Source organism: Nuphar pumila, chromosome 7, assembly GCF_984573655.1.
Source record: "Nuphar pumila chromosome 7, dmNupPumi1.hap1.1, whole genome shotgun sequence".
NCBI classification, from domain to species: Eukaryota; Viridiplantae; Streptophyta; class Magnoliopsida; order Nymphaeales; family Nymphaeaceae; genus Nuphar; species Nuphar pumila.
Window position 1 is genome coordinate 118,765,053 of NC_143255.1, and position 23,346 is coordinate 118,788,398.

Below are 23,346 nucleotides of genomic sequence, written 5' to 3' on the forward strand. Positions count from 1 at the left end.
AAATATATTTTTTTAAATGATTAGCCAGAAGATACGTGTATACTAATGGATAATTGGCCATTTTTTAAAGGTTACTTTTTATGCAGCGGCGCTGCTGATGACCATTCATCACAATATTCATCGAAATAAACACTGCACGCATCTAAAGAAACGCCAATATGGGTGGCTGTCAAGCAGGTCACTGCATGCCGACCATGCAGCAACGCTTTATACAACGTGAACCCTTTTTAAGGCCGAGGAGACGGCAGATTGACAGTCTTTTCTAATTGCTAAAACCCTTAAGGTAAACAAAATTATCAAGAAATATAAATATAAATATAAATATAAATATAAATATAAATATAAATATAAATATAAATATAAATATATATATACCGGGGCATAGCTAGGATTCATGTGAGGGGGGGGGGCAAACAGGGGTGTAGCAAAAAAATTTTTATTTGTGCTATAGTCGGGGGTTCGGGGGCAGCGCCCCCGAAAATTATTATTTTTAGATAAAATAAAAAATGGCTACAATTATTAATAAAAATCTATTTCATGTGGACAAACCAAACTATTTGCTGCAGTCAGGGCAGGGCTAGGACTGGACTGGGCTACAAAAATGGATAAAAAACTATTTCATATGGAATCAGGGCTGGGCTTTTAAAAAAAAAACAAAAAAAATTAACTGTTTCGGGCCCTTGAATATATATATATATATTTAGTGAAAATTGAATGAACAAATATTAGAATTTAAAACCTTTGACCAACAGATCAATATTTGACTCTCATGTCTTAGGAAGCAGTGTATCTAATTAGCACTAAAACCAATGTTGTCATTCTGGGTATAGAATTGGCATATACCTATACTCAAGTGAATCGTTTACTCAGACCCGAACTAAACCCTATAGGGTGGTGATAAATAAGAAGACCTGATTAAGACCCGGGTCCAGACCCAAAGGTTCGATTAATGCATGGACCTGAGTATAGTTTGTGAAATTTTATACTAGACCCAGACCCAATGCGAGTTTCAATTAAGACCTGCAAATTTTCAGTGTAGAATTGGTAAAAAATATGGTTTTAGCAGGTATGGTCAGGTCTAGTTCATGTAGTTATTATCAGGTTTGGGTATGATTTTCTTATAGTGGACCCAGGTCTGAACCCGATACCATACCCGAAAATCAGGTCCAAGACAGATTCCACCTGAGTTTGAACCAAACCTGACTTGTTGATACCCCTAGTTTTAACCCGCTTGAGGTTAGACCATACAACAGGACGCCAATCTCATTCTAACCCCAACACTTAAAGGAGGGTTTTTCTGAGTAAATATTTTGTACTAACGAAGGTACTCAACTATTGAGTAGAATTACCATAAGGTGGTATCCCATTTTGATAAGCGGGGTCTTGTGTCAAGCTAAAGGCCCAGGTTTGAATCCCTATGCCACATGAGGCTTGCTTTCTTTCCAGCTTGCTTTCCAAATATATATATATATATTAAGTAGAATTCACCTTTATTTGGTAATTTTTTTTTGTAGATAAAGCCTTACAAATGTGATTAACCATATTTGTTTAGTAGGAAATGGGTTTTGAATCATGTGATTATGATGTCTAAGCAGGGTTTTGAGTGCTTAAAAATCGACAACCTACAATATACCAAAATTTTACAACTCAATAAATCATATTTTACATAAAAAAAACACGTCCTAAAATCCGATTCTTAGTAAACAAACTATGTTGAACCACGGTATTAAAACTTGTTGGCTCGTTACTCGGCTCGTCCTTGAGTGACCCGTGATTCTGCTGGGTCATGTTAACTTTATATTTTATATAAAATATATAAATATATATATCTTATGTATATTTTATAATATTTTATCAATAAATTATATATATATATGCATGACTCACCCATGACTTGACTAACTTGTTCCTGGCTGACTCGCAGCTGGGTCAACTTGGTTACTCAGCCGAGTTTTATACAAAATGAGTTTGTATTCATTTTTGACTCAGTGATTTGGTTATTGGGGCCGAGTCAACCGATTCACCTAGATTGACCCTATGTGTTTTTAAACTGTGTTGAGCTCATCTATTTGGTCAGATAGAGCCGATACAGCTTGATTTCCAACTCCATTAATACTAATTATAAACCCGATTTTTCCTGGTTAAATATTAAAAAGAAAACAAAATAAAATCACAAGGCCGTTTACATTGTAACCCAACAACCTCATGTCATATCATACGTGATATGTATGGTCCTATAAAAGGGATCACATCATGACCACCAACCATGCATGAGGTCATGCATGGATGTGTCCATCCCAAATTTAGAGCTGATATAAACTTTCAAAAGAATACGTGACATATGGTTATCAAGGGCGAAAAGACTAGGTCTAAAATGCATATAATTCCACAAAAGAATGCGCTATCACCACGTCGCCCCTATGTTGCTTATCGTTTAGAGGAGGTGCCGTCTTAAGCGGGAATCACAATGACATATTTGGACACGTTTATACCACACCCATAAACCTCACCATCCGTTTTTTTATTATATATTTTATCATACAAAAACCAAAAGAAAAGTTTACAAAAGGTATCAAAGGCACAACCCCACCATTCTTCCAACCATTTTTAGGGTTCCTCAACCATCAAATCAAATATATAAATGTTTTTATGCTTCTTATGATATACCCAATATATTGGAAAAGGTTAGTTGGTAGTATACTGTTTGTTAATATCTCTTTCTCTTCTTCATTTATTTTTCTTATTCAAAAGTGAAAGAAGAAGTTTCTTGGATTATTTTATATATGATTGCCACCACCATTCTTCTTTTTTCTGGTAATCATGGGTTAAAGGGAATGAGTTTCATTTCTCTTTTAATATGTTACTGTTAATAACAATAAGAATAATAGTGGTGTTCCCTCTTTTTGAAATCCCCTCGCAAGGTAGAGTTTGAAATCTCACTTTTTCTTTTCTTCTTTTTGTGGGGGGCGGGGTTGGATTGATTGATGGGTGTCTGTCAGTCAAGCAACTGTAGTATCTATGGAACAGTGATGGAATGAGAATGAGTTTTGTTGGGTTTGTCTGCTAGTTGTATTTTTGTGGGCCTTGAATATTTTAGAGAGAGAGACCGTACTAGTAGGCAGACGTATTGAGGTTTCCTGATATTGAGAATAGAGATGGATCCTTGTTGGGTTTTCATTAGATTTGTGTCAAAATATGAATACCTATTGGGGTTTGTGGGGTCTTTTGATGAGTACTGCGCTTTCCATATGTTTCTTGACATGGAAATGCAAGGTTTCATAGGTTTTCGAATGAAGTTGGGCTTATGAATGTTAGTTTTTGTTGTTTGTATTCTTTGGTAGTTTTTTTTTTTTCTTTCACCCTTTAAAACAATGTATTTTTCATTCATACTTTTTTTCTCTCTATTTTAATGCTTAGATTTTTTTCGTTGTTTTTGGTGTTTTTCAGAATACAAGATCTGTATGCAAGACAAATATTGGAAGCAGTTTGTTTGGGCAGTTTGTGGGGCAGGGAGCTCCAACACTACTGAGCCCCATATCTAATGAAGGCCGACAACGAAGGAAGAGGGTCTGAGGGTGGGACCCAATTGGCTATAGTCTCTTCTTCCGCATGTGTTGATGGTAATCAACCATGCTATGACCCATTGCCTTTGAGACAGGCTGAGTCCACCTTCAAAGCCTACCCACCCCCACTTGCTACATATGAAGAACTTATAGCAAACCCGAAGCTATTCATGGAGACTCTTGAGAAGCTCCATAGTTCAATGCGCACAAAGTTCATGTAAGTCTTTTTTTAGGTTCTTTTCTCCTTCACTGTATGTTTTAGGACATTTAACTCATTGGTCCATAAGCACATCATAATTGATGCACTATATTCTTTGTGTGTATTCAAATATATGTATATGTAACTCTTTTATTTTGTTGATTCATTTCTTGCATGACTCCATATGTTATTCTGATTGTTGATATGGACTCTTTGATTTTGTAAGCCTTTACCAATATGTCATTGTGATTTGGTAACTGGTTTCTCTTTGATCAGTTAATTCACCGACACTGGCACCACAACCACCATCAGACCATTCTTGCCATGGATCAAAACGTTTCTTTGATTTGGTAGTTTACCATCCTCATTATAATCAGCTATATTTGTTCACTATAATGAACATAATCATCATTATCTGCATTTTTCCATTTTCTTTCTTCTTCTTTTTTGGGTGGGGCTGGGTGGGCCTAGGCGTTTAGATTGATTTTGGTTTGGAAGTCTATCTTGAGATGATAGTTCTGGGATTTTTTTGTATTGAACATGTACTGTTTCTTCAATGGAATAGCCATTATTTGTGTTGCCCTGGAAAAGATCAGGATTATACTGGTATGATGCCACATTTCTCTTTGAATATTGTCATATCTTGTTGTGAACTGGTATTGCCTCTCCACTGATTCATTACATGATGAGCTATTATTTCATTTCCCATTTGTTATTCTATTACCTGTGCTGCACTGATTTGCTCTTGCAAATATTTTATCTGCATCTGATATTAGGATTTAGTGTCTTTGCATAACTATGCTTCCATTTTGTGGACTGTTTCCAGTGTCTCCTTGGAGAATTTGTGAATGATTACATTCTGATTTGTATTGTTGACCGAGATAACTTGTCAGTCTTCAGTGGTTGTTAATTTTGGACTTAAAAGATCCTTCCTTGCCTGTAGGATACCTACAATAGGAGGGAAGGAGCTAGATCTGCATCGGCTTTTTGTGGAGGTTACTTCTCGAGGTGGTCTTGAAAGGGTAATGCTGGAGAATACATATATGAAAATTCAACAAAATAATCTTTTTCTGATTTCATTTATTGCAGTTGTAATGCGTATTGACTTTTGGTTCATAGTTATTCCTATGTCTTTCACCATATAATTGTTACTTCTTGCTGGTTCAACATGGACATGGTCCAATATGTATTAGACATGGTACTCAGTGTTCATGACCTCATGTACGGTGTTTTATGATCTTGTGTCATGGTTACTTTTAAGTGTTTCATTATCCTGACTTCTTGGTAATTTTTGCCTTGATACGAACTATGCTATATGTTTAATAGAATGAGTAGATCTTTTGCTAATTGTTAAAATTAAGTAATTAATTAAACAAACTTGCCTCTATATCTTACTTTTCATACATTATTGTATCATATCCCAGTCTGCATCTGTATTCATGTGATAATGTTTATAATTGATATTCGGATCCAACTTCTTGGTAAGGCCTTGGAGAATTTTTGAAGTCTTTCTTCATCTGCAGTCGCATTTAAAGCTGACATGGGCTTGGATATATCATGGGAAGTAGATGGATCTGCTAGCTTTATGATGCAATATAACATGTTATTTTTCTCAGTCTAAGTACTTCTACTATTTCAGATTCTAGGAATGTGGGACCATATACAGTGGCCGTGTATTTTTCATGGTTCAGTAGTGCTAAGCTAAAGGAATCACCATCACTTGGTGTTTTATCAGAGTTTCTGAGTAGCTTTATGGCACATTTGTTGGACTCCAAACAATGTTTTGATTGGGTGTTGCTTTTTCCAATTCCTAGATGGTTTGTGCATTATTGAACTAGGTATAGGAAGACGAGAGGAAGAGATAATGAAAGATAGACGTGTGGAGGATCCACCAAGAAAAGAACAGGAGAAAACAAGCAAAAGATGAGAGGGAGATAAAAATGGGTAGAGAAAGTAGCAGTTGAGGAGGCTATTTTTAATGAAAATACAAAAAGAAGATTAAGGTTAAAACATAGGTTTTTTAGTTTTATGAGAAAATTCATCTTGTGAGGAAGATGAAAATTTGTAGATGAGAAGAAAAAAACAATGAATGTTGTAACTTGTATCTGAAAGTCTGATGATCTCAGCTGGTATTTGTTACAAATTTGGTTCACATCTGGTGGGAAAGAGAGGGTGGCGAGACAGAGGAAAACTGGTCTTCAATAGTATTATCACATCTGACTCATTTTGATTTTCGAGACCTGAAGGCACGAGGAACTTTGAGATCAAGGAAGAGAGGGTTCCATCTTCAGTTGAAGGTCTCAAGTTATCAGAAGATAATTAATGGAGTTACACTCATCTATTAGTGCATCTTCCCTCATTAGGTGCAAACCTTGTAATTTTATATGGTGCATCTTAGAGTAAGGTAGGTTTCTAATGTGATGTCTAGCAGAGGGGAGGGTAAGTAAAGCACAATAAAAGATTTGTAACATTTGTTTCAGTCTAATGGTTCTGAGTTTTACACCATTTAATATTAGTATTTCTAATGTTTGGGATACTTCCATAGTTACTCTAACATTAGAGTATATATTTTGACTTTCATCAATGATTATTTCTGTCTTATTTCTCTGAAGTCCATAGATGAAGTGAATTTGTTTTCCCTATATATCTAAGACCATAGAAGATTAATGTAGTGCTTCTATTTGAATACTTGTTTGGAATATGGAGTTATGAGTATTGCATCTTTCATCGCTTAAACTAGTATCCAAGAGAGAAGGGGATAGGAACTCAATTACTTTTCCATGCACTCTTAAAAAAAAATAGCACTTCATAAAGACTTTATTGTTTCTGTTTCTTCTTGCCTCCCAATGGACCATATAATTCCAAATTGCACTCTAAAGGATGTAATATGCCTCCATTGGTTATCCTGTATACTTAAGTGCTTCGAACTAATCTTCAGGAAGATGTGTATATTAGTATACCTTATTGAAGCATGCACCATATTTATTTTTTAAGACTTTGTACTTAATGACTGGACAGTGGCTATGAATCCTATTCTCTACCTTGTATGATGTTTTTGTTGAAATTTTTCCAAGAGAGTGAAATACGAAGAATAACCTAATGTTCGCATGGGATTGTTTTGACATTATAAGTCAAAACTTGTGTAAAATTTCCCTTTTCTGTATTGTTTTACTCCTTTATGTTGAATTTTGCTATGGAGGCTAAATGTTCTCTTGGTAATTTCATGGGGAGAACATTTTCTTGACAACATTTTTCACACAAGAGGTACCAATCTTGCTCCTTGTGGATCTTTGATAATACATAGCAAGAGGAAAGAATTTGTCTCTCTGATTTTTGTGTATTCATTGGGGTTACAAAGGAAAAGTGCAAAGTACTATTTGATTTGAAAATTGATGGTCCTAGACAGATGTGTTTGGGAGGCCACATCTCCAACTGAGGAAGGTGGTGAAGCACAGACGTGTTATGGGCAATCAATCGTAAGCTGGATACAACGATTGGAGAAATCACATGGCATGGGTGGTGCCTGAAAGCGTTATGCACACCATGGTACTTAGTGATATGAGTGTTGGTGTCCGACATGGGTACCAAGTGTCAAACACAACGAAGTTTGAAAGATAAGTCACCAGTTATAAACTAGATGATTGAACAACCCTTTTGTCATGACGTGGAGTAATATATGAAAGCAAGAGAAGAGGAGAGATGGAGAGAGCAAGGAGGAGGAAGAAGCTATGCTAAACCTCAAGAAAATGAACAATTTTTTTTCTTTCCTTTTCTCAGATTGAGGAATTCAAAATATGGACAGCTAAACTAAAGAGGAACGTGTGTGTGTGTGTGTGAGAGAGAGAGAGAGATGTACGGTTGTGTCACTGTGCCCTAATATTGTCTAACTTGTGGTATCGATCTTATTCATGTTCTTCCCTGTACCCATGTTTGTGCCTCAGGCAGATTTTAACTTGCGATCAATTTATCATGACAATTTCAAACTGCAAAAATGTTTTGGTAGAGGAAAATCTCCAGCAAGCTTGCTGAGTTAGCTTCTGATAAATGGACTATGTGCAAACTTATCTAATTTCAAAACTGCATTGTTTTTTTATCCTAGTCAAACTTGTAAGGAAGGTGGATATGACTGCATGAATGTGCATGTGCATTTGTATACATGTATCTGCATTTTCTCTATTTCTAATTTTGTTGGTTTGCAGTCTCCAACTCTGGAAGACTGTATCAAACATTGATGTGCTCTGTTTTGACATTGCCAATTGGATTCAGTTCTTATCTGTGGCTCTGACTTGGCTGTTCTGAAAATTTAGTTGGCTATTTATTGGAAAGAAACCTCTTGTAGTAAAAAAGCTAAGTTTTTTTACACTAATGTTGTTTATTAGTTATTGCAGTTTGATTTTGTTTTTGATGGAATTTATAGATTTTCCTGATGCATCTTGATATGTTGATTTTATTTGTGGCGATGTCTTTTTTGCTCCTCCTGAACTCCTCCAAATATAATTTTACTAATGGAACCAGCAGTATTTACTTTCTTGTTACTTCTTGGCTTCAATTTAGTTTTGATTAATTGAACTACCAGTATGTACCATTCACACATGGAAAGTAATTTCCTGATTACGAAGTCCAGATAGAAAAAAAGTTCCCAGAAATTTTGTGCAACCTACAAGTTTTAGATGCTTTTCCAAAGGTCCCCTCAGGATTTTCTGTTGGTTCCCTGATTGTGCTCTGATGGCTCACATGAAATAAGCCGGCCGTTCCTTTTTTTCACTTGTTATTCACAGTAGTGAATCACTACCTCTTCACGTATGGTCACTTACACCCCCAAATCACCATGGATTAATAAAGTGTTAATTTTGCTTAATCTATGGCAGGTAATCAAAGATAGAAGATGGAAGGATATAACGGCAGTATTCAACTTTCCGTCTACAGCTACTAATGCATCCTTTGTCCTACGCAAGTACTATTGTTCATTGCTTCATCATTATGAGCAGATTTATTTCTTCAAGGCTGAAGGGTGGACTCTGCCTCCAACTGGTTTGTACCAATAACATCTTTTATATTATCTCTGTCTTAATTGTTTCCCGAAATTATTTATGAGTTTTCTTGTTTTTGTAATTCCAGCTGTGTTGCCAGTACAGTCTCCCAATGCCTCCATGAAAAGGGTACTTGAATCTGGCCAGCAGGAAGTGCAAGCACCAGCTCAGAAGAGGAGAAAAAGTACCAGTGAAACACCGACTGGATGTATGCACCTCTCTCTCTCTCTCTGTGGGGTGTTAATTATCTGCATTATGGCTGATGTTAACAAGTTCAACTTTGTTTACCCTAACAAATTCAAATTTATATTAGTTGTGTGTTATTTTGGATAGCTTGAATAACGAAGTCTAGTGTCTTATTCATGCACTCGAGCATTCATTTTGCGTACACATGCATAAAAGAAAATATTTGTTCACATGGGCAGCTGTTTGGATAGTATACGAAACATTGTTGTCATCTTATATGCTTTGAGCATCCTTCAGTATATGAAAAAAAATCGTCTAATTTTGTGAATAACATCAATCTTGCTGCCCAAGCATAAAATGGATCTATTCAAATTAATGCATCTATGGGCAGCTGTTTGGATGGTATACAAAACAGTGAACCTATGTCTGTATCACTACCAATGACAGTTTACTTTCTGCTTTACTGTTCTACAAATTTGAAGTGTGTGATAAGTTCTTCTCCAATTAACAGTGAGTCCATCATCAATGAATTATCCTGTGGTGGGAGTAATCGATGGAAAATTTGAACATGGGTACTTTGTCACCGTAATGGCCGGTTCAGAGAAGCTCAAAGGAGTGCTATATCATACAACTGAATATCCAGGATCACAGGTGTTGAATCAGAATTCTGGGTTTGCAGCCACTGGTCGTATTGATGCTACTGCATCAGGTGGGACCAGAAGGCGCCGGCGCAGAAAGAAGACAGAAATGAGGAAGAGAGATCCTTCTCATCCTAAGCCAAACAGGAGTGGTTACAACTTTTTCTTTGCTGAACAGCATGCTAGACTGAAGCCACTCTATCCAGGGAAGGATAGAGAAATCAGCAGGATGATTGGTGAGCTATGGAACAAGCTGACTGAGGAAGAGAAGGCGGTAATGAAAATGATGAAAATTTATGCTCATTGTGAAATTCAGGCTCCTCTTTGTTTAGTAATTTTCATCTGATTTCGCTGCTGTTTCTATTTGCAGGTATATCAGGAAAGAGGAGTCAAGGATAAGGAGAGATACCGAAGTGAAATGGAGGAATACAGAGAGAGGCTGAAACTATCAAGTCCGGTCATAACCAATGCACAACCAATTCATCAGCGACCTGCCATGCAGGATCCAGCTGAGATCAAGGACATCTGCCATGGGCAGTTGGTTGGAGCAGAATGCAATTTGGGTGAGATTGGGGACCCTGGAACTCCGAGAAATGGAGTTGGTCCTGGCGAAACGAAGGGAGAGGAGCCTGTGATCTTGGATGAGGATTCTAGAAAGAAGATTTCAAGTGTAGCTGTCAAAGAGGCTTTTGAATTCCGGCAGAGAACCAATGATGATTCAATGGCTGATGATATTGCTGAGGAAAGCGAGGTGGCAGGTTCAAGTTCAGGGGAGGAATCATCAGGTGAGGAAGAGGATGAAGAAGAGGCTTAGGGAGGTACAATTTTGTGCTTCTGCTGAACGGAACAATACTAACCTTTTACAGTTCACAGTTCACCATTTTGTTCCTTTTATTTGTAAAGTAATCAGGTTTCTCTTGAAGCTGGCTCTTAGTGTAGCAAGTTATATTCAACTTGAGATGTTTTTTCATGTAGCCCTGAAGAGATTGATGAATTTTCAACAAAGAAGCTACTTTCTTTCTGTCTATTTTCTCATCTTTTTATTGTCCTTTCTTGAATCTAGTTCTTGGTTTTTGTTTTCGATTGCCTAGTTTTTCTTTATTTATCTCATGCATAAGAAAGACTGTATATTGCAGGTTATAGCTGAAAATACACTGTTAGCATCAATTTCGTGAACAACCAACACACACATTGCACCACATGCGTGTTGCACGCATTCATGCTCCCTAGGGCCTATTAGAGAGGGCTGCTTCTAGGAGATGGAAGGATTCTCTCTGTATTGATTGCATCTTGTGAAAAATTGGCTCATTTTTCTTTGCATAAACTTGTATCAGTAAAAAGCAGGCCCCCAAGGGGTTTGGCGTGGTGGGATGGGGCCTAGGCAGGTGGTCTCGGTTCAAATCCTATGGCCGTCAATCCCTGCACAAGCTGAAGCTTGGCAACTCCCTGGGGGTGATGGGTAAGCTCTCAGAGTTTTCACTGCCAGGACAGAGATTGTAAGTACGGCAGGCTGAGCCAGCGTGACTAGATCTATGTTCCTGATGGCGGTCTCTCGGAGTAAAGTTAAAAAAAAAAACAGGCCTAAGGTGTCAAAAGAACCAATAACTATTCTGATTCTTGGTAACATAATTTGACGAGTTCATGTGGGCACATGCACATTATAGCTGCTATGGTTCATGCAAGACCTTTTGAAGTCTAATCAACATTAGCACACACGTAAATCTCTTTATGCAGGAACTGTTAGGGTGTGTTTGAATACTCAGATCTCAAAACCATGTAGTTAAGATCCGTGCTCTTGAGATGCATGAATCTGTGGCCCAAAAATCCTCCCTTGCGCCGTAGATTCATGAATCAAAAAATGAACTTCAGATTCTCATTTTGGGGGGGGGGGGGAGGGGTGTTGATCTAAGATTTAGTGTTCATTTCACTTTGAATTTCAGCATTGGTCCCATGCCAAATTCAATACATGCATTAGAGATCCCTGGTATTCAAGTGGAGCTTAAGGGTGCGAAAAACGTTGCTTTTCTGTGTGCCCCACTGTGGCAATGCAAACACTGCCCTCCCTTTTTCCGTCGAAAGAACCTCCCCCCGGAATAAGGCTCCGCAGAAACCCTTGAGCAAATGCCTCCTTAAGGGGGCGTTAGAAATGTGGGACAATGCCATCCTTGCAGGCTGGTTGTCCTGTGTTTGTGATACCTCGCTCCCAGGATGAAAGCAGCCTCTGCTGGGCCATTTTCTCCCAAAAGCGAGGATGCAAGTCCTGGACAACAGCCGCTGCTAGAGATGTAAACAGTTTGGATTTGTATTAGGTGTGACCAATACCATATCCAACTAATGGTATGTGGGGAAAACTGATTTGGATTTGGATTTGGATTTGGATTCAGATTCTGATGACGAAAGGGTCATACCAGATTTGCTTTTTGCATGTAAACAGATTTGGATATTCCTCAAATTCATATATTTGTTGGATTGGAAAGCAAAAAAATCAAAACCATATCTCCATCCGATTATAGCAGGATATGGCTTTGGCTTGCCAAATGCAACTAAATGGAATTGAATTGAGTCGGATATAGGATAAAACCCAATCGATTGACATTCCTAGCCATTGCATCAAACACGCCCAGAGTGTATATTTTTTTTAAATAAAAATAAAATAAATGTGTTATCGCATAATATATATTTTTTCTTTTTTTAGTCACCTGGGATATGTTGATTCCCTAGCTAGCAACTGACATTGCATGCTTAGCTCTTTTATATCTCTAAGTAGGTAAGTGGGTGGTGGTTCGACTCAATAATGTGTATGTTTATTTCTCCACATCTGATCAGCTGCAAAAGGCAATCATCCTCCAAAAGCGTGTGGTCCTTCAATTTAACTGTACCTGTACTTGGGATGGATATGGGTCAGATCCGATAAATAGCTAAGTTTATAAGTTTATTATGTTATATCACAAACTTTTTAAGGAAATCACTATTTCGGCACATCGTAAGAGAAAAACTTGGGTTTTATTCTTAAAAGGAGGTTGGTAGTGGCAAGAGATATTATAGTGTGTATGTGAGAGAGAGAGGCTCCCAAAACACTTTATGTCTGACACCTGTAAAGAACCTAATTACATAGGGTTTTTGCTTAATTTATGCATGCAGATGCATTTATCATTTATTTCATCAAGTTTTTAGGGAAATGTGACCTGTTTATTTTTAATTATTTTAAATACAAATCCAAACATAAAAGATTAGATTAATACTATAAAAAAAGACTACTTTAATACATGTTTTTCACTAAATAAACTATGAAGAACACATTAACTGGTTTATATATATAGATATATAGTCGATTAAGATGATCGGATAGTCAATTCCAAGCAAATGGACCACTCCAAATGCATCATGCATCATGCATCATGCATCTGTAGGGTTAGATTTGCAAAAAATCTATGAAAATCTCGGTTAGTACTAGTTTACATATTTTGTTGGTTTATATATTTCAGTTTTCCTATATATATCATTGGATTGATCAACACAAAAGTTTTTTGCCATTTTTTTTATCCTAGCGACTGAACACAACATAATTTTTTCAAGATTTTTTCTCATGCCAATTAAAAAACAAGAGATGTTTTCACAGATTTTTTTATCATGTATAAAGTTCATCCACATATAAGTTACCCTGGGACAAATTTAACTAAATCTATTTTATTAAAAACATTTTCTAATTGTTTTAATTGAAATATAAGAAAATTCTTCTTGTGAAACTTAAATAGAGAGAAATTGTCTATATATATAGTTACTAAAATATGAGAACTAATGTGTGAACTGTGATTTTCATGAATTTTTTATTTTTTTCTCTTGAGTCTAACCATGAGGATGTGATCTACATGCTTGGTTTTATAAGAACCCACGCTTAAATCATCTGATTTTGATGTATAAATTAGATTTTTTAAGGCTTTAAAATCAATGTCTCATAATCTTCATAAATATTTAAGCATTCAAAAATCACATTTTTTTTTATCAAAAATACACTATCCAATGGTTGATTCTTAGCAAATTCACCATGCTCAACACATCCACATGGTTGGATTTGCAAAAAAGTGTTTCAAATGCCCATATTTCTAGTTCTCATATTTTGGTTCTCATATTCTAGTCTACTCTACTCTAGTTTTTTCAGTTATCAAAAAATCAACAATAATATTCTATTCGATTTTTTCCCTACTCATCAAAACATATGATCCAATAGTTGATTCCTACTAAATCAAACATGTTGAACATGTCTATGTGGTTAGATTGTGTCAAAACAACTGGCATAGTGAGATTCAAACTAGATTGCAAGTATAATCGATTGTACCAAATATAAATCCTATAATATGTTAGCCTAATATTAAACTAATGGTATTTAACATTAGATGGATCCGGTCTTACTAAAATACCTTTAAATGAATGACATTTTTAAAATGCATGATTATTTTTAAGATAAAAAAATAACTTTAATATATTCATAAGAGAAACTTTTCAAATACCCCCAAAAGTTTTGGCCTAATTCATCCCACACCAAATATTCCAAACTTTGTAAATGCTCACCAAAGTTTTTACTTAGATTAATTAAATGACCCCAATTATAAACTAATGTTGGGTTGTTCTTGGGTTAACCTAACTCATGTTGTAAAGTTAGTATTTTACTCGTATAACTATGAAAATAAAATTACTAGTTTACCCTTATCTTGAAGGATGAACAAAGTAAGTTTGACTGTGTGTAGGGATGTCAACTGAACATATTTACCAAAAAATTTGTTGCCTACCATAATACTTTAAGTATTGACATTCCTAACAAAAAACCACTACACCATGAAGCTCGTTATTAATTATTTTTCAAAAAAAAATTATATATTGATATTGTAATAAGCCAATCAACCCAACAATTACTCGGCCCACTAAAACTGATTATACATATGTGATCTACATGCCTAATTTTATAGGAATAGACTCTTGAATCTTCTGATTATGGTATGTAGTTAGGTTTTATATGATTTAAAAATCCACGGTCTATAATTTTCAAAAACAATCAATGCTTAAAAAATCATGTTTTTTAATAAAAAAACATTATCCAAGTATTATTTTCTAGCAAATCAACCATGCCAAACACATTTGAAAGGTCATATTTGCAAAAAACAACCCAAAACCCTTATTTACTGGTGATAAGCTCACGATAGGCTAAAAAAATGCTAGACAACTACCACTTTTTCCAAATCTATATAGGCTTAAAATTAAGTGGACTAAGTTGTCATATCCAAATGAAAACCTTAAAACTCACATAGTTACCATAATAGCAATAGCTAATTGATCTAGATTCTTGAATTAGTAAAACTTTGGCAACTGTATATAACCACATCGGCTTTTGGATCAAATGAAAATGCATTTAGTTTGTGTTCATATATTTATCGAATCAACTATTGAGGAATCAAATAGACCCAATTGCGTTACAATGGGTCAAGTAATTGTTGGGTTGATTGGCTTATCACAATCTAAATATATAATTTTTTTTAGAAAATACTTAACAAGATTCATATAGTGGTTAGAGTTGTCGTTTTTGTTAAGTCAACGGTTCAAGTATAATTGTAGGCAATAATTTTTTTGCTAAATACATTCAATTGACTGCCCTACACGATCAAAGTTATTTTGCTCATCCTTCTAGAGTACTAGTAATTTTATTTTTCTAGTTATGAGGGTAAAATGGTAACTTCAAAGCATGAATTAGGTTAACCCAAGAACAACCCAATGTTAGTTTATGATTGGGGTCATTTGATTAACCCAAGTAAAATCTGTGGTGGGCATTTGCAAAGTCTAAAACGATGAATTAGGCCAAAATGTTTGGGGGTATTTGAAATTTTTTCTATTGATAAAGTTATTTTTTTAAAAGTGTTTGACTTTTTTATTTTCCTTCGAGTTCAAATGACCTATAATGCCCAAAAAGTTAAACATGCATTTAAAAAAAATGTTTTTTTTAAGGATATTTTAGTTATTTTATTATGGTTGAATATTATGTTAGAAGTTTTACTTTTTCCTTTTCAACATTTGGCTTCGCAGAAAAAATGATCTTTCTTGTTTTAATTAATTAAATGGTATGGTAATTAACTTTTTTCACCAATCTAGGGATTAAGCATATTGATTTCATTTTTAGTCATGATTTAGGTGTGTCCAAATATAAATGACATAATAATTTGCCCAAGATTAAATGAATTGCTGATTAATTAAGATTAAATGATGATCCAATTCGTGGTGGAGCATCCACTGGGGTTGGGACATCATCGGATGAATCTTAGATTCAATCACAAAAGCTCATGAAATTGGTTTTTGGAGATTCTCTCTCTCCTAATCATCGACCACAATAGAAAAACCCAAAAGGTTTTCCTTATACACAGAAAAGTACACCCAGCTTCAACTTTACGGCAAGAGATAACTTGTGGGTTTTGAACATGTGATATCTCTTCAACTTGATGACATTCACAAAACAACCTTATTAGATGAGAGGAACCCTTATGGGCCCGATTCTGCATGTTTACATTCAAATAGATTTGAAATGGCTTACATTTGGATCCAACTTACTAGTTACCCAGCTACCTTGGATACGGTCAGCACCTCCAAGATCCAATTAGATAAAAAAAGGTGGGGGAGCCCTACAAGATCAGATATGCAAAATCATTACCCAAATCAAAAGAAACATTCTTACATATTATAAAAGCAGGGGCACTAGGTGGAAAAGATATTATTTTTCTTAAATTGACGTTCTCACTAAGTGTTGTAATAGTGCAATTAAAAATTAATTTCTTTGCCCTTCTCCATAGAGTTTTTTCAAAAAAAAAATGTTACTTAAATGACATGTAATTTTTTTTCAGTAACCCCAAAAACGTGTAACCACCTTTTTGCTCTCTCTTAATTTTCATAATAAATAAAAATAAAAGAATGTGATAAAAAATGAGATCGGTGAAATGCCCCCTCCCCCTCCAAAGGTCTCTCCTCTTAAAATATCTTAAATAAGTATCACATGAGGTTTTTTTTTATAGATAATGACTACTTTTTAGAATTATAAATAGAAGGTGTGCTTTCTTTGAGAAAATATGGAGAGGTAGTTATTAGCTTGAAGAAGAAAAAGTGATGGTATCTATTTTTTGGTGTTCTCACTAAGAAATATAAGAGAGAAGGATGGTGATTTTGTCTTCTTAGGTGATTTTCTGGTGTTTGATGCTTTTTTTTTTAATTTTGAGAGAAGTGAAAGATAATATGACTTCTTCTTCTTGATGAATGAGAGAAAGTGTTAGGCTGCATCGATCCTTTTGGTGGGTTAAAAGATAGGTGTAGTTGTTCTCGTTTGTAGTTTTGTTTTGTTTTTTTTATAACAATGATTGATTATATTAATAAAAACTCAATATTCTTTCAATGAATGTAAATGATTTTTGTGGACCCACTTAAAACCCTCGTCTTGTAATTATTTATTTATTATTGTTTTTTATTGTGATTGTTGTGTTCTCTAATCACGTGAATACTAAATTTGACCTATTTTGATCTTGGGCACCGAGCTTAAAATCACAACAGGCACACCTTTGAAGTTTGCTGTGATTTTTTGTCCAACATGCTGAAGCATTTTAAGAGGTGGTTGTTATAGCTTGGAGGTGGTGGATCTGCGCCACTTGGTGGTGTGTTCGGAATGAAAAGCACCATGATACTTAGGGTATGTTTGATGGCTTGTCCAAGATTGGACGAAATGAACAAACAGAATGGAACACACATTGGTCTATTCTTTTTGTGTTCTAAATCCAACAAATGTCCGTTGATTGATGGGGGAAGAATGATGAAGAAGAAGAAACCCTAATTAATGAAACAAAAAAAAGAGCAGCTCAAATTCGCTCCCTCCATCTCCCATCACACGACTCACCGTTATCCGCCGTTTGTCTGATTGATTCTTCGTCTCTGAGTCCCCTCTTCTTCTTTGGATCGCCCTTTAAATCCTAATTGGGCGAGACTGTAATATAAACTCTAGCTTTTGATGGAGCCCTAAATCTTTGTTGGCTTCTCGAAAACTTTTCCAAGTATTTGATGGAGAATTACCCCGTAAGACCGTCGGGAACCGCTTCTCTGCGTTTCGTCTACGATTCTACCGTATCCCTTTCGTCTTGGATTTGAGGGAAACGAGAGAGGGGGTTTTGATGGAGAGATCTTCGGGTGACGCCACGGCACAAGCGCCCATCGTAAAGTGGAGGAGCGACTTCTCCAAGGCATTCCAGTACTACCTAGACTAATGGACGCCGCATCCCGTTGATCGGTGGCTGAAAACAGTGATTCAATCGTACCTTTAGAGCATGTTTGATGGTGCGTTCCGCGAGTCGCGCTGAACGCAAATGCCAATTTACGCATGTTTTTTAACAAACATGGGACGGGAGGACGCGCGGAACACCGTCCGCCGCATCCCACTTTTAATGTAATTAACGTTCCACCCCACCTCCTGTTACAAAATGAACAGGCACACAGGAAGAACGTTTAGCCTAAAAAACAAAAAAACCTCGACGGGAGCGCCCTCCCATCTTCCGTCTCTCTCACTCTCTCCTCTCATCTCAACGCTCTCTCATCTCTCCCACTCTCTCCTTTCACCTCGACGCTCTCTCCCTCTCTCAGCCTAGACTCCAGTGGTTCCTCCCTACGAAACCCCTCTTTCATAAAATCCTCCCCCCTTCTCTCTCTTCCTCTCTCGTGATTCCTTTCTTCTATCGGGGGGAGATCGCTATCGAAGGTATTCAGATTCTTTCTTCTCTCTTGATATCGTCCTATCAATTTTCTGCTTTATCTTGTTTAATTTTCGATTTTTGTTCCTTTTTTTTGGAGTATTTGTAGCTTGAATTTGTAGGTGAAGTTTTCTTCTTCCTTTCTTCTTTTCAATCGTTCTCTCTATGTTAAGGATGCATTTGATAGTTCTTCTCTTTTCATTTTTTTTTCTGGGAATTTGATGGTTTTATTTACTGGGAGTTTTTCCTGATCGATTTCATGTGTTCTCTTCTGGAATTTAGTATTTTATGACGTTGGTATGATTGAATCGGTTCTTTCGATGAGGAAACGGTGTTTTTTTTCTCTTGGTTTTATGTGAAACTATGTTTTTTTTTTTTTTTTTACTTTTATTTGTACTGTGTTTGTGTGAGTGAATTGGACTTTTTTCCCCCTCATTTTTGTATTATTTTGTGGTGATATATTGTCGTTTTAATGCATATCTGTTGAAATATGAGCCGGCGACTCATGGGTAGTGGTTTGGATAAAGGAACCGACTAGAGTGATAGCGAAAGCGAATGCAGTCTATTATTGGTTGTACATTTGTTTGAAGAAAATGCTTCGCCAATTTTGTGCGTATAAAAAGCAGATCTTTTTTCTCCGTCTGGGGAATGCATATGAATACAACTTCATTGAATACAGCTTTCCAATCTATGGGTGTGACATAATTTGGTGTTGTTCGTCTTCCCTCCTGTTTGAGAAAAGGATTGCTTTTCTTTTTTCCTGCATTTTTCTGTATTAGGGCTAGTTTGGTGAAATAATCTGATTTTATTTATGGAGTTTGTATGGATTAATTTATGATAATCTTACCTGTTATTTATTTACATATTTTGTGTATGTGACTAGGATGAGAGTGATTTCTTTTTTAAATTTTATTTTCTAAGTTGGTAATCTTTTCCTTTCATTTTGTTGGTTGTACCTGAATTCATCTAATGTTTTGGTTACTGCTGTTTTCATAATCTGTGCTTAATGCCATTGTAAAAGAGATTGATTTTTTGTTATTTGCTTCATATAAGAATGGCGTTGGAGGTCACTCAGGCTCTGTTGAATGCACAATCTGGTGATGAAAACTTCCGTAAGATTGCTAAAGACAATCTGAAACAGTTCCAAGAGCAAAACCTCCCACTTTTCCTTCTTTCACTATCCTTTGAGCTCTCTAATGAAGAAAAGCCTGTGGAGATCTGAAGGTTAGCAGGTATGATTCTAAAGAACTCCTTGGATACAAAGGAGGCTGCCAGGAAGGAAGAGCTTCTGCAAAAATGGGTTGCTCTTGATCCTTCGCTCAAGTCGCAGATCAAGGACATGCTATTGAGAACACTTGCCTTATCTGCCCAAGAAGCAAGACACACTTCTTCACAGGTCATCGCAAAGATTGCTTCAATCGAGATTCCCAAGAAAGAGTGGCCAGAGCTCATTGGTCATCTTCTTGCTAACATGACCTCCCCCGGTCCAAATCAGCAAGAAAATGTTATTGCTTGGCTTAAGCAGGCAACTTTAGAGACCCTTGGTTATGTCCCTGAGGAAATTTTTGTTGGGCCTGTGCACAAAACAAAGCATACATGGAGCGCGTACTTGAGGCGGCCATCAAAGAACCAGATGGTGGCCATTGAAGAACCGAATGATAGCTGGTGGTTGGCGCTCATGGCTGGAACGGGATGAGCTTCTCTCCTCAGTCGAGAGCCTGATTGGAGGGCAGCAGTCCGACTGAGGAGAGAAGCTCATCCTATTCCAACCACTAGCACCGACCACCAGCCATCATCTGGTTGCCGCCTTAGGTATGCTCTCCATGTATGCTTTGTTTTGTGTGCGGACTTAACATTGGGTTGTGGGCTCATAACCCAATGTTGGCGTTTTCAGCAAAAGCATACACAAAAAGCTTTCATAAAGATGTCGTAGAGTGTGCATGCGGGTGTTCAACATTCTCCTTATCCGGTTGATGCTCACGATGAGCCCAAGCTTTAGGTCGACGGTAAGCATGACCTGAAACCACTGAACTGAAAGTAGACTAGGCAAGGCTATTACTGTATGACAATGATTTTTCATCATCCATTACAATCAACCACCCCTTTATATAGTGGAGGAGGGAGATGAGGTACCGTAACCTCCTCCCTTATGGCATTAACTGTCACTATCATGCCCACTAAGCTTTTAATGTCAAACTGGGTCACTCAATGGGTTGGACCCGATTTATATGACCAACATTCTCTCATTTGACTCATTGACATTAAAGGTGCACTAAATCGAGGTTTAAACCGTTATCTCGATTTAATTCTTTATTTGAGTTTACATGCTATCTTTTATCACAAGAATGAATCATTATGAGTCATGGAGATTAACACTCTTTTATGAAATGTTATATTCCATGTTCTACACTGCAATTTTCCTTCAGTGCTTTAGCATGTTGAAATTTTCTTTATAAATAGGTTGATCTTTTACCTATTCTATTGGTCCTTTAATATTATTATTCGGTTATTCTCTCTAACCCATATGAGAGATCATTTATGTAAAATCAACGATATACAAAGTCATAGATGATCAAATTCATATACACAAATGTGATCACAAAATGTATTGATACAATTGGGATAAAAGAAATGACTGTGAATCTCCTTAGTAAAGGGTTAGCACCGGGATTGTATTCCCAACATGTAAAGGGGATGAGTCTTTTTTATTCTTTTTGATGTATGACAATATATTATGTGATCACATTTGTGTATATGAATTTGATTCTCTATGACTTTGTATATTGTTGATTTTACATAAATGATCTCTCATATGAGTCGGAGAGAATAACAGAATAACAATATTAAAGAACTAATAGAATAGGTAAGGGACCAACCTATTCATAAAGATAATTTAAACATGCTAAAACACTAAAGGAGAATTGTAGTGTAGAACATAAAATATGACATTTCATAAAGGAGTGTTAATCACGATGACTCATAATGATTCATCCTTATGATAAAAGGTAGTGTGTGAACCCACATAAAGAATTAAATCTAGATAACGGTTTAAATCTTGATTTATTGCACCTTTAATGTCAATGGGTCAAAGAGGAGAATGTTGGTCATATGGATCTGGTCCAACCCATTAAGTGACCCGGTTTGATATTAAAAGCGTAGTGGGCATGATAGTGGCAGTTAATGTCATAAGAGAGGAGGTTACGTGAACGTGGATTGTCTACATTCACTATACCTTCCCTTTTTTCTCCACTATATAAAGGGGTGACTGACTCAATGGATGATGAGAAACCATTGTCATACAATAATAGTTTTGCCTAACTTACTTTCGGTTCAGTGGTTTCAGGTTCTGTTCACCGTTGACCTAAGGCCTGGGCTCATCGTGGGCGTCGATTGGATGAGGAGAATGCCACACACACACTCTATAGCATCTTCAGGTATGCTTTCTGTGTATGATTTTGTTGAAAACGCCAACAATTTTCCCTCAAGACCTTGAACAGAATCAGGTTAATCATGTTCTCACTGCTGTCATTCAAGGAATGAGCCAAAATGACACCAATAGCAATGTCAGGCTCTCTACAACCTGAGCTCTGGATTTTGCGCAAACAAATTTTGAAAATGAAATGGAGAGGAATTACATAATGAAGGTTATATGTGAGACTGCACTTTCAAAGAAGGTGGAAATAAGACTATGCATTTGAGTGCTTGGTCTCTATCTCGTCTACCTACTATGAGGTGCTTGCACCTTACATACCAAGCGTCTTTGAGTTGACTTCCAAGGCCATAAAAGATGATGAAAAACCTATGGCCTTCAATCTGTGGAGTTTTGGAGCTCTGTCTGCCATGAAGAGATTGAAAATCATGAAGCATGTGACACAGATGAGGATGGTTACTCTAGTGCACCTCACTCTCACTTTAGTGTGGACAAATGGGATGTCACAACAAATATCATGTCCAGACACAGGGACTGTTATACCAAAAGACATAGCTGAGATTGAAAGACCTATAGTAAAATATCTAAGAAAAGGCCACATAAGAAGCCAAAAAGTAGACCAGACTTAACATTCAGTGAGATCACTCAAAGCATTTCAGCCAACTCAGTGTCAAGTTTGAAACCGGCAAGGACACCCATAAGCCAAACACAACCTGAACGTAGTAGATTATTTGTAACAGTGTGAACCAGCAGCGAATACCATGTACAAACAACATCAACATGAGTGAGCAAAGACAGACCAACAATGCTTCCTAGAATAATGTCAACAACAATACTCAACCACATAGAATGCTTGTATGCTGCAGCTCTATGTGCGTATTCTATGCATGATTGGCATCTGCATAATAAAAAATGGTATAAGGCATTGGTCTTCAAGGATTCCCTTGCAAGAAAACAACATGAGAAACCATGAAAAATAAAGGAGTTTGCTGTATAACCTGAAACCACTACCTCAATGGTAGATAGGCCAATATAGAATCTGACAACTACGGATATGAATGTTTATCTATTCAGGGCAAATATCCAATTCAAGATCCATATTCAAGACAAAAATCCATATTTGGGCCAAAAATTCAATTCGATATCCATATTCGGGGCATAATTCCAATTTGAGATCCTTATTTGGAGCAAAATTTCATATTCGAGGCAAAAATCTCATTCGAGATCTATATTCGGGGCAAAAATTTATATTTTGGGTAAAAATCTAATTCCAAATCTATATTTAGGGCAAAAAATCATGATTTTAGATATAATTTCATAATTGGATCCATATCCGAGCAAAAAACTATAATAAACTTGTTAAAACATGTAAAATGGTGGATGGATCAAGTTATACGATCCAAAACAAAACGAAGTAATTCGACCCATTATCCATGACTGTCAAAGTTGTCTGCACATCATCATCAAACAATGAACATTTGAAACATAGCATTTGAGCACGGCTCAAACAAATGTTGGACTTGGAAGTGTTGTTACGG

At 36.4% G+C, this 23,346-nt stretch overlaps 1 protein-coding gene across 1 annotated transcript; it reads left to right on the plus strand.

Moving 5' to 3' along the window:
* The first annotated feature begins 3,498 nt into the window (after positions 1-3,498).
* LOC149833156 (HMG (high mobility group) box protein with ARID/BRIGHT DNA-binding domain-containing protein) lies at positions 3,499-10,643 on the plus strand. The gene is made up of 6 exons (XM_090012733.1): positions 3,499-3,780; positions 4,706-4,784; positions 8,631-8,793; positions 8,881-9,000; positions 9,490-9,890; positions 9,987-10,643. The coding sequence occupies exons 1-6, from the start codon at positions 3,542-3,544 to the stop codon at positions 10,428-10,430; spliced, it is 1,446 nt and encodes a 481-aa protein (XP_089868859.1). The 5' UTR covers positions 3,499-3,541; the 3' UTR covers positions 10,431-10,643.
* Positions 10,644-23,346: the final 12,703 nt, after the last annotated feature.